Source organism: Agelaius tricolor, unplaced genomic scaffold, assembly GCF_023055355.1.
Source record: "Agelaius tricolor isolate 1412-34295 unplaced genomic scaffold, bAgeTri1.0.p SCAF_23, whole genome shotgun sequence".
NCBI classification, from domain to species: Eukaryota; Metazoa; Chordata; class Aves; order Passeriformes; family Icteridae; genus Agelaius; species Agelaius tricolor.
The window spans coordinates 8,472,610-8,488,419 of NW_027269283.1; the positions used below are offsets into that span (position 1 = coordinate 8,472,610).

At 46.8% G+C, this 15,810-nt stretch overlaps 1 protein-coding gene across 1 annotated transcript in view; it reads right to left on the reverse strand.

Moving 5' to 3' along the window:
- Nucleotides 1-15,243, reverse strand: part of COL9A3 (collagen type IX alpha 3 chain) — a 36,456-nt gene extending 21,213 nt beyond the window's left edge. Inside the window, exons 1-10 of the mRNA XM_071446740.1 lie at nucleotides 14,836-15,243; nucleotides 13,616-13,693; nucleotides 9,361-9,396; nucleotides 8,726-8,797; nucleotides 8,413-8,466; nucleotides 3,947-3,982; nucleotides 3,334-3,357; nucleotides 2,392-2,445; nucleotides 2,166-2,219; nucleotides 1,045-1,086 (exon numbers count right to left, since the gene is read on the reverse strand). Coding sequence (XP_071302841.1) covers nucleotides 1,045-1,086; nucleotides 2,166-2,219; nucleotides 2,392-2,445; nucleotides 3,334-3,357; nucleotides 3,947-3,982; nucleotides 8,413-8,466; nucleotides 8,726-8,797; nucleotides 9,361-9,396; nucleotides 13,616-13,693; nucleotides 14,836-14,901 — 516 coding nt within the window. The 5' untranslated portion in view covers nucleotides 14,902-15,243. The remainder of the gene's footprint in view (nucleotides 1-1,044; nucleotides 1,087-2,165; nucleotides 2,220-2,391; nucleotides 2,446-3,333; nucleotides 3,358-3,946; nucleotides 3,983-8,412; nucleotides 8,467-8,725; nucleotides 8,798-9,360; nucleotides 9,397-13,615; nucleotides 13,694-14,835) is intronic.
- Nucleotides 15,244-15,810: the final 567 nt, after the last annotated feature.

Below are 15,810 nucleotides of genomic sequence, written 5' to 3' on the forward strand. Positions count from 1 at the left end.
AGGGCACCAATAAAAAACCAAAACCTATAAGCTGATATCTGCAGATGTCCAGGGGTGGGAGAGCCCCTGGTGGGAACTCCAGCTTGACTGGAAATTTAATGAGGAAAAGGTCATAGTCTTGAAATGTTACAAATAGCTCTCAATTTGTTTTGTTGTTTGTTTGTTTGGTTTTTTTTTCCTTTTAATACAACTTCAGGCAGCACCTCTGTAGCAAAAATTTAATTTTCTAGTATATTCCACAGGGTAACTTAAATTAAACATGCAGAAATAGCAGCATTTCCTATTAACTGCCATGTGATGTGCCATCAGGCAGTCTAAACTGACTCGGAGCTTTTTTTGGGACATGCCAATTAGGAAACCAGAGAAGCTGTCACAACAACAGCTGTGAAATCTGCAAATGTCACTTCCATCATTCCTGGACCCAACACTCCTTTGGTTCCCCCAAGAGAAGGGGATCAGGGCTTTCTGCTGGGGAAGGAAGCTTAAACAAAGCCTAAATGTGTCCATGGAACCCTGGGCCACCATCCCTGGAAACAAGCAGGGCTGCACACTCTGCCTTTCCTGTGCAGGATTGGAAGCATGAAAAGCTGTTGTCATGTTGTTACCAAATGCTGGATTTGTTTAGCACATGAAGAGTGCATGCAAAATGTGCATTTTGGGAACCAAAAATCGAGGACAAAATCAAAGACTGGTTTGGGTTGGGAGGGACCTTAAAGCTCATCCCATTCCACCTCTGCCATGGCAGGGACACCTTCCACTGTCCCAGGGGGCTCCAAGCCCTGTCCAGCCTGGCCTGGGACACTGCCAGGGATCCACAGCTTCAATGGGAAATCTGTTCCAGTGCACATCTGCCTCCTTGAATGAACATTTCACATTTCAGTCCAGAAAACACATACCCCACTCTGATAAGGTGCTTTAAACCCACGCCTGCAGGTCTGAGCAGTGCATGTTAAATGGTCTGACACTCCTCCAGCTGTGCCAACCAAAAGTCACATCAGGGATTAAAGCAAAGCATATTTCCATGTTACATAAAGAAAAACCTACCTGAAGGTCCCCACCGCCGTCAGGAAGGGCACCTGGAAGACCCTGCAATTCAGGGAAGGGTGGCTTTTAAACACAAGGCAAACACCAGGAGGAAACACAATTTCTAGGACAACTTTTACAGACCCAGCTCAGCTGGATCAGCACAAGGCACACCCAGAGCCAGAGCCCAAAGTGCTGCCCTGAACCCGGAGTGTTCTGAGCTGCACCAGTCCCCAGAAGCAGACACAGCAGGGGTGAAACCATCCCTGGAGAGGCCAGGGAAGACTCTCAGGCTTTAGGTGATGAAGGCAGCAATTGGAGGGGAGCAGATGAGCCTGGCTTCCTCCTGGCCTTGGGAAAGACCCCTCAGTCCCCCTGTTCAACACTGCAGAGAGGCCACAGCAAACCCAAAGCAGGGACTGTTGCAGACATTTTTATGAAAAATCCTTTCCTCAAGATTTTTCCTCCTGAGAAGCTGAGAGGCCTCAGGAACAAAATGCAAACAATGGTTATCTGCTGCTGTGCAATGCAACAGGTGCATCTGGGATTGGTCTCATGTGGTTGTTTCTAATTAATGGCCAATCACAGCCCAGCTGGCTCAGACAGAGAGTTCGAGCCACAAACCTTTGTTATCATTCTTTGCTATTCTATTCTTAGCCAGCCTTCTGATGAAACCCTTTCTTCTATTCTTTTAGTATAGTTTTAATGTAATATATATCATAAAATAATAAATCAAGCCTTCTGAAACATGGAGTCAAATCCTCATCTTTTCCCTCAACCTGAAACCCCTGTGACCATGGTCACACAGGGATTTGACTGCAAGTCCCCACTTGCTGGCCCTGCAAGCACAGATCCTGATCCAAGCAAGCACAAAAACCTTCCTTGAGAGAACAGCAAGCCCACCCCATGCCCTGTGTGCCATAAAGGTGGGGTTCATTGGGTGCCTCCTCACACAAAGCACCAAGAACAAACTGGGGATCATCATCAAAATGCCCAAGGGCAGCAGGGGAAAAGTCCTCTCCTCAGGACATGGTGCTTGCTGAATGATCATGGCAGTGGCAACAAATAAAAAGTGCAGCAAGAAGAAAATTCCAGACTCCCCCCAGGAATTTTCTCACATTTATTTGCAAGTCTCAACTTACAGGAGGCCCAGGTGGTCCAGGAGGCCCTGGGAATCCTGGCAGACCAAAAGGTCCCTAAAAGGAGAGGAAAATAGTAAGAATTCCCTTTTAAAGTGAATGCAAGGGGATGTGAGGGGTGGCTACCAAAATATCACTTCAGAGAGAGGTAAGAGACAAGAATTAAACTCATTCTTCTGTGGTTGTGGCACATTCAGCAAATGAGGATTAAATGGAAGGAGAAACTCACAGAAGGGCCCCGAAATCCATGTCCCCCTGGGAGCCCACTGGGTCCTGGAGGCCCCTGTTGGACAGAGAGAAGAGCTTCAATATCTGTGCTGACCTGGAGCCCCAAAGCCAGGGGTACCCAGCAGCTGTGATGCCTTGAGAGGCTGCCTGGAACAGAGGCTGGACAGAGCTAAGGCAACAAAATTGGGATTTATTAAAAGGCCTTCAAAGGATGCACCTTGGGCAGTACAAGAGCCCAGCCATGGCTACACCCAAGATGGAGCCTGAGTCACAAGCTCTCAGACTTTTATAAGTTTTGGTCCATTTCCATATTGGGGTTCAATGTCCAATTCCAGCTCCAGGTGATGCAGTCCCACCCTCCCAGATTGCTCCCTTCAATTCCTGCTGTTTGCACTTGTTGGGGCTGGAGCTGCAGTGTGTCCTTGGTTCTGGGGCTGGAACAGGATTGTTTTGTCTGACTACACTGTGAGGAGAACTTGCTAACCCTTCCTATGAAGTTTAGAGTTCCATACTAATGCAGTGCAGAGTCAGGAAAACATGAAAGCTCAAACTGAAGGCATCAGCTGGGCTGCCCCATTTGCCCATTCCCCCCAAGGAGCTCCATCCTGCACCACACCAGAGCTTCCCAAGGCACATCTTGCTTTTTACTCCAAGAATTCCCCTGGAATTCACTGCCAATCTGCATCCCTCAGGCACAGGGCAGCTCCCATGTGCCCACCAAACTCCCACTGTTTCCAAGGCTGCTGAGCCTTGAGTTTACACCAGAGAAAGCTTCCCCAGGCTGGGGACAGGATAAAAACCCCACAGGGTCAATGACCTGCAGGACTCATGGCACAGTAGAAGGACCCAAGGCCTGGGGTGGGTTTGGAACATTCAGGGTATCCAATAAAATCAGAGCCTTAATTTTTAATTTTTTTTTAAAAAACATATTCTTATTACTTACTGGAGGTCCTGGTAGTCCTTTGCCCTGAAAACAACATTTGAAACAGTAAAAGGTCACTCAGAAAATGTGCACACAGGAAAAATACTGCTAATTTTCTTTTTGTTCTAAGTTTTCTTATCACTCCCTTGCCCCATTATAATGATTGCAATTTGCAATCAGAGCAGAGTTTTGATGAATTCTTTTGCTGCCTCTAATAATTTGTATTCCCTTTCCATCTCTGTTACCTAAGAGATATCTGTGAGAAAAGAGATGTGTGGTGGCACAAGGGTGGGACATGGAGAGGAAGACAACATTCCAGTTTATCTATTTCCCCTTTTTCTTTTCCTTTTAATTTTGATTAGACATTAGACAATGTCTAATAATTGTGCTAGCATTTGATATGTCAGTCTGTATCCCAAGCTGGTTTGCTTTTAGAGCACCTCAGAGGATAAAACCAGGTCTGTGTTACCAGAGCAGGTCACACATACATATTTAAACATTTCAAACAATATATTCACTCATTCAGGCTTTGATCCTTTTGTTTGGGATACAAAGCTTCCCATCCTCTCCTGGTGGTGGCTTTGGCACAATATTCCACCCTTTCATCACGTGAGCTGCCCTGGGAGGTACTTACAGCTGGTCCAGGTGGCCCAGCAGGTCCTAATGCACCCTGTGGAAATAAAACAGCACAAAAATCAGCAGGGATAAAAGAGGAACCTCCACATGGAGAGTCACCAAGGCCTGCTCTCATTGACACCAATCTTTGTTTGGAAACTCCAGCAGTGTCTTGCAGAAGCAGGACAGAACTGGAGATGCTCAGCTGAATTCACACATATAAGGACAAAAACTTATGGATAATTACTCTGGAAGTCCCAGCTGGCCTCAGATGAATATCTAAAATATCCTCCATGAATATCTAAACGTTCATAACTTGAATTCTATCTACTTGAATTATTCTCATTCATAATACATTCATATTGTAGATCCAATTACTAAGTTTCCTAAAACTATTAACAGAATTTGAATTTGTTCTAGTGAATTGTATTAATTCATCTATTTTCCTTTCAAGCAAAGCCAAAGATTTGGCAGCTTCTGCTTCTTCACTTGCTTCCTTGGCAATTCCCCCCTCTCCTTTTCCCAGTTTGCATTCCCACTCTTAGGCTTGACTGGAGCTTGGTGAGCTCATGGCTTAGACTGGAATTGAGTCACTCTTGAAGCTGTGAAGCTCCTGCTTGACTGAAGATAAGAGCACAGAGAGGCCTCCTTAACCCCTTTGCTGCATTGCAAAGCTGCCAGCTGGCCAGCAGGCTGTATGGGAGATAATTCATTATGGGGGATAATTCATTATGGGAGATCATTCTGAAACAGCATCCCAGAATGGTTTGGGTTGGAAGGGACCCTAAAGCTGATCTTGCTCCACCCTCTGCCATGGGCAGGGACAGCTCCCAGGGCACCAGGGTGCAGGAAGAATCTTCCATGGCCTCTCCCCAGCCCAAAGCTCCTTCCCAAGCATCCCCAAAATGCTGCACACAAACATCCTGAGGAGATGTCCTGAGCTGGAATCAAAGGGTGTCTGCCCCTGGGAGCAGGAGAACAAGGTTGGGCTGAGCTGGAGAATGTCCCAGCACACACAGTGTGCCCCCAGGGATTACACCTGCCTTCTGCTCCTGCTCTGAGGGCCTGAGACATGAACTCTAAAGAATTTAGGGATTTTAGAGGAGGTTTTAGTTAGAGATAAGCTTTATTGGAGTTAATTAAAATAAATGGGTAGGCCTTTATGAAGTTAAGAGTTAGTAGTTAACTAATAATTGATTGCTTGTCCACACAATGTTTGGTTAGCTGGGTTTATAATGAAGAATATAGAAACTGGTAAATGGCTTTGAGGAACATAAGACAATTGTGGCCTCCTCTGTTCTGAAACCAATTGAAGATGGGGAATGGGAGTTCTACCAAGGGTTCATTTGTCAGATTTACATTGAAAAGGTCAGAACGAAGAAGACTTCATTTACTTCCTCATTTTGGGACCCCTCCCCATGAAAGGGACCACCAACCCATTTCAAGGAACAAACTACACATGCTTAATGGCTTTTGAACTAATTACCATAGGGGAAATGGGATGTACCAAAGTTATGAATATGCATTTGTATTTTGGGTGTTCAATACTTGTATAGATAAAAGGACTCTGTAATCACCTGTAAATCAATACTTGTATAGACAAAAGGACCCTGTAATCACCTGTAAATCAATACTTGTATAGATAAGAGGACTCTGTAATCACCTGTAAATTGCGGGGTGTATTTGGGAGTTATCCCACAATAAACAAACACTTTCTAACTTTAAACTGTTCGAGAGTCTTTGTCCATCACAGTTGGATATCAGTACTAGATCAATATCCATATTTTATAATAAATCAGGCCAAAGGAGATTAGAAATGCTTTCCCTTGTTAAGCTTAAGGAGAAAGACACAGAGCACCCAAGGCCTTGTTGAGAGCGGTCCTGTGAGCAGAGGACAGTAATCCAACAAAAATCAGCTGTGCTGTGAATGTCAGCTCATTCATTCATTTCTCCTGCTGCAGGTTACTCTGCTCTGCCCCCAGTCGCTTTTATCTGCAGGCTGAAAATCCTCACAACTGCTGCTGGCTGTAAGGGACCAGCTGGGGTCTCCTCCTGCAAGGAAAACATTGAATTCCTGGCACCTCCTGACTTGCACCCTCATTCTGAAAGCAGCTGGATCACCCCTTTCTGCTTTGTCCAACAGGCCAGAAAGATGGCACAGCACCCAAAATGCCAAATGGGCATTGGCCCTTTACTCCCTAATTCTGATTCCTTGGAGGGTGTGAGATGCAGAATGCAGCAGTGAACATTCCTGGTAAGGTAAGAGATTGTGAAATCCCTGAATGAGCTGATGCCACTGCCTTGAGGCAAAGGAAAGACTCTAATTTACATCTCAATTTTAATAACATTGTCTGATTTGACTCATTCTCCTGGTAACAATGTTCTTTCTCTTTTGATTAGAAAACACTATCATCATAATTTTTCATTTTGTAGTAATTTACCCTGTGAATAGACAGCTATGGAGTGTAGAAAACACTTGATTATTATGATATTCATAAATAGAAGTGAATAATTATGTTTTCTTCACTGCTTTCATTGGAAAGCAACAAACTTCAAAATGGCCTTTGAGAACTTTCCAATGAAGGATACCAGTATCTAACATGGAGGTCAGGACCCAGCTAAAAATAAAGGGGTTTTAAAATTGAAAAAACAAGTAGACTTGATCTAATCAGTCTTTAAGCAGAAGCAGGAGAAAAGCTAATGGATGCTGAGAGCAGCAGGAGGTATTTGAGATAAAAAACTTTTTGGAAATGTTTGGCAATAAATCATTACTGAAGACTGGCTTCCATGAGCCCACTTCCCTATGCTAAACAGCTTTGCTCTCAGACACTCCAGTTGAGAAAATTAAGCTTATTTAGAAGAAATCAGAGTGTTAAGCATGAATTCAAACCCACAGCAATAAGTAAACAGCTTATTTCAGTGAGTACTGCAAGACTGAGATCTGTTCTACAAGACATATTGAGAAAAAAAAAGTAAGCTGGGCTAACAATGCTCCATTTGGAGTGCTAAAGCTTTCTGAGGTCTGTCCTTTTCCCAGGTTTTTATCAGACCAATTAAAGCAATTTCCCAGATGGACCAGTGACCTTGAAAAGCTCCCATACATGAGGAGGGGTCCCAGGTCTGCCCATGCTGCCAGGTTGAGTTACAAGAAAGGGGAGAGCCCAGCAAACCCCAGCGCGCAGCGAGGGCAGCTCTGCCTGTCTGGGGCAGCCAGGGGGGAATTCCTGTGCCCAAAAATCCTCTGCTCAACTGCCCTGCAAGGCAGGAGCCGTGTGCTAACGTGGGCACTGCCACCCAGCCCCAAACAGGGCACAGAACTGCTCACAGCCTCCCACGGGCGCTCCCGAGCTTCCCTCCTTTAAAAATCAGGGATCTGCTCCCAGATGCTGCTGGGCTCTTGCCACAGAATGTCTGAGATTGCCAGGATGTGGCAGGTCTGCATCTCTGGGCAGAAAGATGGGCACAAGGGGCAGAAAAGGAGTGGGGTTTAGGGGGGTGGTGAGGACACAGGCTTGGGGCTGTGACCAGGATTTTTGGGTCCTGCCACTCAGCTTTGCCAGTGGCCACACAGACTTTGTCTGTCACATGGCAAAGGAAGAAGAGCATACCACAAATACATGGCTGTACTGTTCATCCCCTGAAATAACTCACAGATTTTTTAGATTTCAGTAAGTCCTTGGGCCAACAAGTGGATTATTGGGATATACTGAACAGGTGACAGAAATCCAGCTCATCGCTGCAGCCCTGAGTCCAAGAGGCCAGCAAGCCAGCTGTGGACACAAGCCTTGTATTGCCCTCTGGGAGGCAGGAGAACAGCCATGCTGGATCACAATCTGTGCTGAGAGGCTCATTAATGATTATTCCTTAATGTCACAGGGAGGCCTGAGAGGGGACACGACTGTGGATGATCTGAAGGACATCTGTGTCATCTCTGGCAGCTGTTCCTCTGTCCCTGTGGTGCCCCTCAGCAGAGATAGAACACACAGAAAACAGAAAAAACTCTTATTTCTTGCTAGGCTGGCTGGGGAACACTATGGCAACTAATAATGAAACCATATGGACAGTTCCAGAAATAATAAAAGGCAAAAGTTCAAACAATTAATACACAGTAGCATTAATTATAAACAACACAGATCTCACAACTTGGACTGCAAATAAAGGCCAAAACAACTTCATTTTGATAAACTTCACCACTGAGTCTGTTGACTGCCTCAAGAAATTTTTTGGATACTTGAAATATCCCCAGTCCAGCCACCACTGAGGCAACCCAAGCAGGTTCAAAGCCATGTGAAAGAAAGGTGGATTTCATGCCCTGCCTAATGAAAAGCCAACTGGGGCTGCATTTCAAGGATCCAAATATTCTGCAAGGGTTTACATCAGAATCAACACTTGAATATCCCCAATCTACAGCAGAATGTGAAAATCATCCCTACACTCAGTGATAATGAGCATTTAAAGGGATTTAGGATCTAATGAGGTACTCACACGGTCTCCTGGAGGCCCATTTGGGCCAGGTGGGCCATCAGTTCCTGTTAAACCCTGTAAAAAAAAAAAAACCCAAAAGATCAACAGAGTGCCATCCTGTCAGCAACACATCTCAAAATTGTTCTCATATTCCTTAATTCAGCCTGGAGTTGCTTCTCCTTCAATTTCTCCTGACATGCAAGACACAGATGTAGGTCCAGGACTCCCATTCCTTCTCCAGCAGGCACAGAGAAGCTGATGAGACACATCAGGAAAACTCTCCTGCCTGGGTGAAGGGTTTAAAAAACCTAAGAGGAGATGACAAAATACTCACATCCACTCCAGGCAGGCCAGGCAACCCAGCTTCACCTGCAGCTCCAGGCTTCCCTGGTGCACCTTTTGGCCCCTACATGAGGGAAACAGTCAATTATTATAACAAAATAACAGGAAAAACACAGCAGGGATGCAAGGATGGAAGTTCATTTGTTGATGTGTTAATCCTGCACCATGCAACATGGGAGAATCCTGCTACAAATCCATATCCAAATCCTGAATTTCAGAGCTTTGGCTCATTCCCACGTGCTCACAAGGTGTTCTTAGTAGGGGTAGGAAGGGATGCAGCAAGTGGCCAAAGCAAAGGGCTCTCTCTGGTACAGGGTTGGGCACCCTGGCAGGCTGAGGGGCTGCAGCAGACTCAGAGCAGTGCCAAAAATGACCCTGTAATGTGGCTTGGTGCCATGACACCCGTCCCCATACAGACAACCTTTATCTCACTTGTTCATCAATTTAACTTTCATTCTCTTTCACTGATTGCAACGAAGCAGGAGAATGTGTTTGTCCCCTGAGCATCCCCACTCCTGGGAATTCTGTGGCAGGTGAAGAGGAGAGCAAGGCTCTAAGTGCATCCAGCTCGTGTCCTGTCTCCTCTTGAAAGGATGGAAAAGTCAGTACCAAGCAGGAAATACTTACTGGTGGGCCTGGCAAACCAGGAGGGCCTGGCTCTCCCTAGAGGAAAGAGGAACAAGCATTAGTGCTGAACCTTTGTTGACTTTTTCCAGCAAGGGTGTTCCCAACTGCACCCAAACCTCTCCTTGTGCCCCTCTGGGATTTCCCTGGCTCAGTCTCAGGAGCTGATGCTCTAAACCCTGCTGCCCCCTCAGCAGGAGGAGCCTTTTCCAAATTTGGGGAAATCCACATCCCCAGCCCCCCAGAGAGAACCAGTGCTCCTGAACGGTGCCCCCAGAGCTTTCAGCTCCTTCCAGACGTGGTCAGAGTTTATTTCCCCTTGGGAGTGGCTGCGAGTGGGGCAGAGGGGAAGCTGGATGGGTGTCCCAGCTTCCAAACATCTTCCTGGTGATACAGGGATCAAATGCAGCTTTCCAGGGCACAGCATGGAGCTGTGGTACTGCCAGGAGGTGGGGATTACACCACAAAGTGAAGAATGAACCAGCTGTCTACAATGATTTTCTCCATATGACTAAACTTGGACAGGGAAAGCAAACAAGCACAGCCCCCAACTGATTTCCACCTAATCCAATTGCACAATCTGCATTAAGCACAATTTTCATACAATATTTCAAAAGCACTCTAATTTTTCTCTATTGTAATAAAAAGAAACTTTTAAGAACAGCATTAAAGGTGTTTGTGAGACAACATTTTGTGAGTCTTTAATCACTTCTTCCAGCTCAACCAGTTGGAATGCCCTTCACAAGTGCCGTGTGTGGACTCCAGACAAAAATTGGTATTTTATTGTTAGGCCCCAAAAGAAGCAAACTTGTGAAGAGCAGGAGCTTGACTGGAGCTTGGCTTCCAACTGATCCCACAGAAAAACACTTTGTGTCCCAGCCCAGAGGGTTCCTGCCCTGCTGGCTGCAGGGTAAGTGCACTGGATATTGTGAGAGCTATTGAGGGTGAGCAGAGGCAAAGGGGCAGCCCTGGAAGGGGAAGATCTCTGTGGAAGAAGGGTGGTTATTAACAGGGCAAGGCTGGAAATAAAGCTGGAAATAAAGCACCATCCCTCCCACCATGGGGCTGCTGACCGGGAGGCAGGAGGTGAATCAGAGCTGTGGGATTTACAGCATGTTTCTGTATTTACTGGGAGGGCTGGGGGCAAATCTCTCCAGCCTAGAGCTGCTCAGGATTTATGTCCTGCACCCCTGACCAAGCAGAGGGGCCCTGGACAGAGGCATCTTTATGCTCTGACTTGCTGAAGCAGCTCCTTCAGTGTCCTTTGCCCACAGCTTTTCCATAAATAGTTATCATAGCAGGCTGGGGAAGGTTCCCTGCCCAGGAAATGAAAGGAGCAGTTCTTTGGAAATGAAAAGGCAGCTGGAAAGGGCTGCAGGGGTGGTTTGCTCCCTCCTCCAGCACCTGGGACTGCCAGCCCCTTGCGTTTTTCCTTTCCTCCGTGGTGGGAACCTGCACAGGGAGGTCACAGCACCAGTAAAAAATGCTGGGGACCATCTTAGACCTTGATCCTGTGGTGGTGGTGGACCCCTGCAGGACCCTGCAGGAGCACCAGAACTTCAGAGAGCTGAATCCAAAGCCTAATCAGGGTATGCACCACCAATGCCAGGTCACTGGGAATTAGAGCAAGGGCTGTCAGCAAAAGGAAATGCTCCCCTGGTGCCATGTGGAAGTTTTCTCTTTCTCAGCAAGCCAAACAGACTTGCAGACAAGGAAGAAAGCAGGGGAAAAAAAAAAAAAAAAAAGCTTGATTTTTGAAAAGTGACAATTGCTTATTAGCAATTTAGGGAATTACATCTCCAGAAATAATTCACAGGAACTTGTCACTAATTCTTTCCATCAAAACATGCTGTCTCTAGTCTTGGGAGAGAGATTTTGCTTGTTACTGGGTATGAAACGAGAAGCTTGTTAAAGGCTTTAATTATAAAATATTACAGAGGGACTTAATGTTGCAGCTCCCCCTGAAAGGCAGGGATGAAAGCTGGGCCTTTGAGAAATTGTGCTGATGGAGTTCATGCAAGGAGATATCCTGAATAATTCAGCTGCAGGCTCTGCACCTCTCAGTGCTCACAGCTGATGGTAGGGGGCTGCTGAGCACCTCAGAGCAAGGACACCCAGAGCACTTCCACACCACTTTCATCCCAAGGCACCTGGCACACTGACCTGGCTGGAGTGACTTACAGAGTTCAGGAATACAGTGCAGAAAATTTTCAATTGCAATCTAAGAAAAAAAGTCTCAGCACCAGAAGAAAAATAAAATAATGATTTCACTCTGCAGTGGCATAATTGACACTGCCACTCAGGATCCACATGACCCTCCTCATGCAGCACTAGGGAAATGTAGAACAGTGCTGAATTTTGTTTGCCATCATTTTTTGGAGTGTTCTGACACAAAAAGGGCAGCTGGTAAGCAGGGAGGCTGTGTGGTTCTGCTCAACACCAGCCACAGCCCAGCATCTCCTCCTGGAAGGACTCCCTGTCCTGCTGAGGAGCAGGAACCATCCTGGAGCCTTCCCTGGACAGCCAGACCATCTCACCTGAACAGAGACCTGGCATCCTCCATCCATGCAGGGGATGGGCTTCAAGCTCAAATTAGGGATTATTTCTGTGCAGCCAAAACTCCAGGCTGAAGCTGGGACTGCAGGACTTTGCACCTTAAACACTTCACCCAGCCTTTTGATTAATTAGGGCTAAGTTCTTCACATTAATTAGATGTTGTTATTTGAGCCTGTCCCACGGGGAGCCTTCCAAAGCTTTTAGTTCTGAATAAAAGGGTGAAGGTCCACATGGACTGACACCTCCCTGGGCTCCTGTTTCCAGGAGCAGTCAGAAGCCATGATGCTGCTGCTCCACAGTTAAATATCCTGTAGAAAGGAGGAACTGAACAACTACAGGGTTTCTTTCCCATTTCCTCTCTGCAGAAGCTGAAACTTGAAGTCTGAAGGGCTTCATCCTTCCCAAACTCTTCTTTTTGCTTCGGCAGTGGATCACAGGCAGCCTTTCCCAAGGTGTGCTGGCCACAGCAAAGCCCTGCTGCAAAGGGGAGCCAGTGTCCTTTGCCCTCTTCTGGGCTGTCCCCTGAAGCCTTTTGTGACACCACCAAAACCAGCTGGAAGCTGCCAAGGGCCAGCTCTGAACGTCTCTCTCTGAACCACAAAACCAGGGGGGGATTCCCAGGAATAGAGACTCCTTGAGCCAAAAGGACACTCAGAGGGAGCAGCTGGAAATCAATGAGGTTCTCTCTTCAGCCCAGCCTGGCTCAGGGAGCTGCAGGGAAAGCTCCCCACTGCAGGCACAAACACTCCTTGTTCACCATGTGCCAGGGAGCTCATACATTTTTTATTTTTTTACCTCCTTATTCAAAAGAAAATGACCTGCATGGAATGAATAGATATTTTCAAGGTTGCTTAAGGGCCCAATTCCACTAAATGCACTTCAGATGAGCTTTAAAAACCCCTGCACTGTTCCATAGGCAGCTCAGAGAGACAAGAGCTGCTCAAAGTGGAAATTGAAGCAGGAACCCAGATTTTGCATTTGATGTGGTCTTGCTGAAGGTCCATCTGATGCTCATTTTATCCACTGCCAACTACAGGACACAATTCAGTCCTTATCCAACAGATGCACAGAAGCAATATTTTGAATTTCTATGGAAACATGAATTAACAGTAACAGAACAAGACTTTCTCCTCCATTAAGTCCTGGGTTATGGAGTCTTCTCCCTCTGCAGGAGGTGTAAGGAGCTGCCTGCTGAAACAAGGGCTCTTCATTTAATTTGCCTTTTGGGCCACTACAAACTCATGTCTGGCAACACAAGAGCCAGATCCTGACACATCCTGTGCCAAAGTGAGGGATAACCATGATGATGATATTGAAATAAAACTAATAAGACAAAAGCAGTGTCCAGTGCTGCATATTTGAGTCTCTTGCAGCCTCTCTATAAATGTAGATGCTCTGAAGCACCACATAAATCTGTCCTTGAACTGCTGAACGTGCCCTGACCCCACACACATCATACCTCTGCACAAAAGAGAAATATTCTACTTTGCAAGCAGGGTCCCAAACCCCTGAGCTCTCCCTGGGGACAGGGGATTGATCCTGCAAAGAACCTGCTCAGCACCCCACAGGCTGTTCACAGCCTCCTGCAGAACAGGACAGGGATTTTCCAGGTCCATCCCCAGGGATGCCCAGAGGATCTGCAGAGCAGGAGCAGCTTCTCTGCCCACCCCTGGCCCCAGCAGCCCTGCCCTGCCCCACTCACATCAATGCCGTCCTTGCCAGATGGTCCAGGGGGTCCTGGAGGTCCAGGAGGGCCTTGGGGTCCAATTCTTGGAAGGGACTGGGGAAAAGTGAGAGACAAGAACTTGTTTGTCCAACAGAAGGAACACATGGGCAAGATCAGAAATCACTGGCAAAATCCTACAGCTTAACCCTAAATCTGCACCCCCTGCCAGCCTGGGTGGGCTCAGAGCTGCTCCAGGGTACTGCAAGGCTCTTTGGAAAACCCTTTTGACTGAGCACATCCCCAGCTCCTTTTACTGTACTGGGAATGCAAACTGGTCACTGGGCAGCAAAGGGGTTTTGTTGTATGGGAAATTGTTCTGATTACAGGCACATTTTGGGTTGGGCAGAGGAGGAAACGCAAAGCCCATGGAAAAGATGCTGTAAATTCATTATTTCTTGCTTGGCAGAAATAATGAATTTGTAGCCCCAGTTTGATGGGGTGATGGCAAAGCCAGGCAGACACCAATGAAGACAAGAGGGGAAAGAAAAAGTCTCCTTTCTGAGCAGTGTGCCCGCTGAAAATCTGGGATTTTGGAAAGGTCTGAGGTGGGGGGAAGCAGAGAAAGGTCCAATAAATGACTTCTGTATGGAGAGGGCTCCAGAGAGCAACTTACTGTAGCTTCAGGGAACAAAGGTTTCATTGTAGAAGCAGCTCTGCTCACAGCAGAGCTCTGAATTCCCAAGCCAGGCTGCAAAAATTCCTCACTAACAATGAAAAAGTCACTGAGGAGTCACTTCCCCAGACAATAATATTAACACCAGACAGGGAAGTTTAATACAGCTTCATGTCCCAAGTGAGCAAGGGTTAAACATGCTGTAAGTATTAAATTTGAAAATTGATTGAGGGAATGAGTAAAGAAATTCTGATTCAGATAAAGACCCAGATCAGATCAGTTTCGCTGGAGATCTGTTACTTCATTGTAAAAGCAAACTGTTTCTCTTGAATCAACAGATCTTCCCTTTCCAAAGCTTTCCCTCTCATAATTGCAGTCCTGAATGGGAAAACACCACTTCTGCAGAAACAGAAAGCAGCAGGTTTTACACCTACCCACAAGGTACAAACCCAGGTGCACATTTGTAATAAACCTCAGAATAATACCTGCCTATTGCCACATTTCACCCCACAGGTACAACACACACTCTTTTTTACCCTTACAGGTTTTCCCCTGAGCAGGAGACACAAATGAGGTTTCTCACCTGAGCTGCTGCTGTGGCCAAGAGCTGACACAGGGAGAGGAGCCCAAGAGCAGAGATTCCAGCCATGGTGCCCAGGCTCTGCCTCTCTCCCTTTCCTCCAGGCTGCCAAACCCTTTCTCCTCCAGAGTCCAACAGATCCCTCCTCCTCCTCCTGGCTCTCAGCTTACAGAGCAGAGACTCCTCGCCTCCAGATAAACCTGTGGCTCCAGCTGGAGCAGGGAGAGGGGCTGAGCTTGGAGGAGGTGGGAGAAGGAGGGGGAGCAGCAGAGCAGCTCATTCATGCCCCAGCCTCCTGCTCCTGGAGCCTCTGGAAGGGTTGGGCTGGGAGCAGGGACACAGGAGCACAACTGGGATACTCCAGCTGCAAACACAAAGCTGTTCCTTGGGTCTCACCCAGGATATTTCCCAAAGCCCATCACCACCTCTGTGCTGGACAGGTAAAAAGGAACACAGGGGGAGTTTTTCAGTGAATTTTACATTTTTCACCCAACTCCAGGAAACCTGTGATAGTGCATGATCACCACAGAGAAATGCACTTACTGCATAGTGAGGTGCTTTGTTAGCTCTGGAAGTTGTTCACATCTGGTTTCAGGGGTTTTTTTTAGGGTGATCTGAAGAGCACTGATTCCTTGAGAAATGATGAATGCTGGTCAGAAAACACAATCACAGACAGGTACAAGGAGGAAGGGAAAAGGAGGAACATTCTCAAAGGCACAAAGAAGTATCTGAAAGGCTGTGAGGAAGGAAAGAGGACAGTTCCCTGCCTGGTGACCCCAAATGGCAGGAGATTGATGAAGATGCATCTCCTGCAATGAGCTTTATGATTCCCTTTGTTGATTAAAGGCAATTTCATCCAAAGCAGGGCTTGGATGTGGGGAGGAATGGTGGCCAGACTCCTCAGGGCTGAAATGACACAGCTCATCTGGTTAGGAACACAAGAGGAGAAGTGGAAAGCTGAGGAACGGAAATACCTGA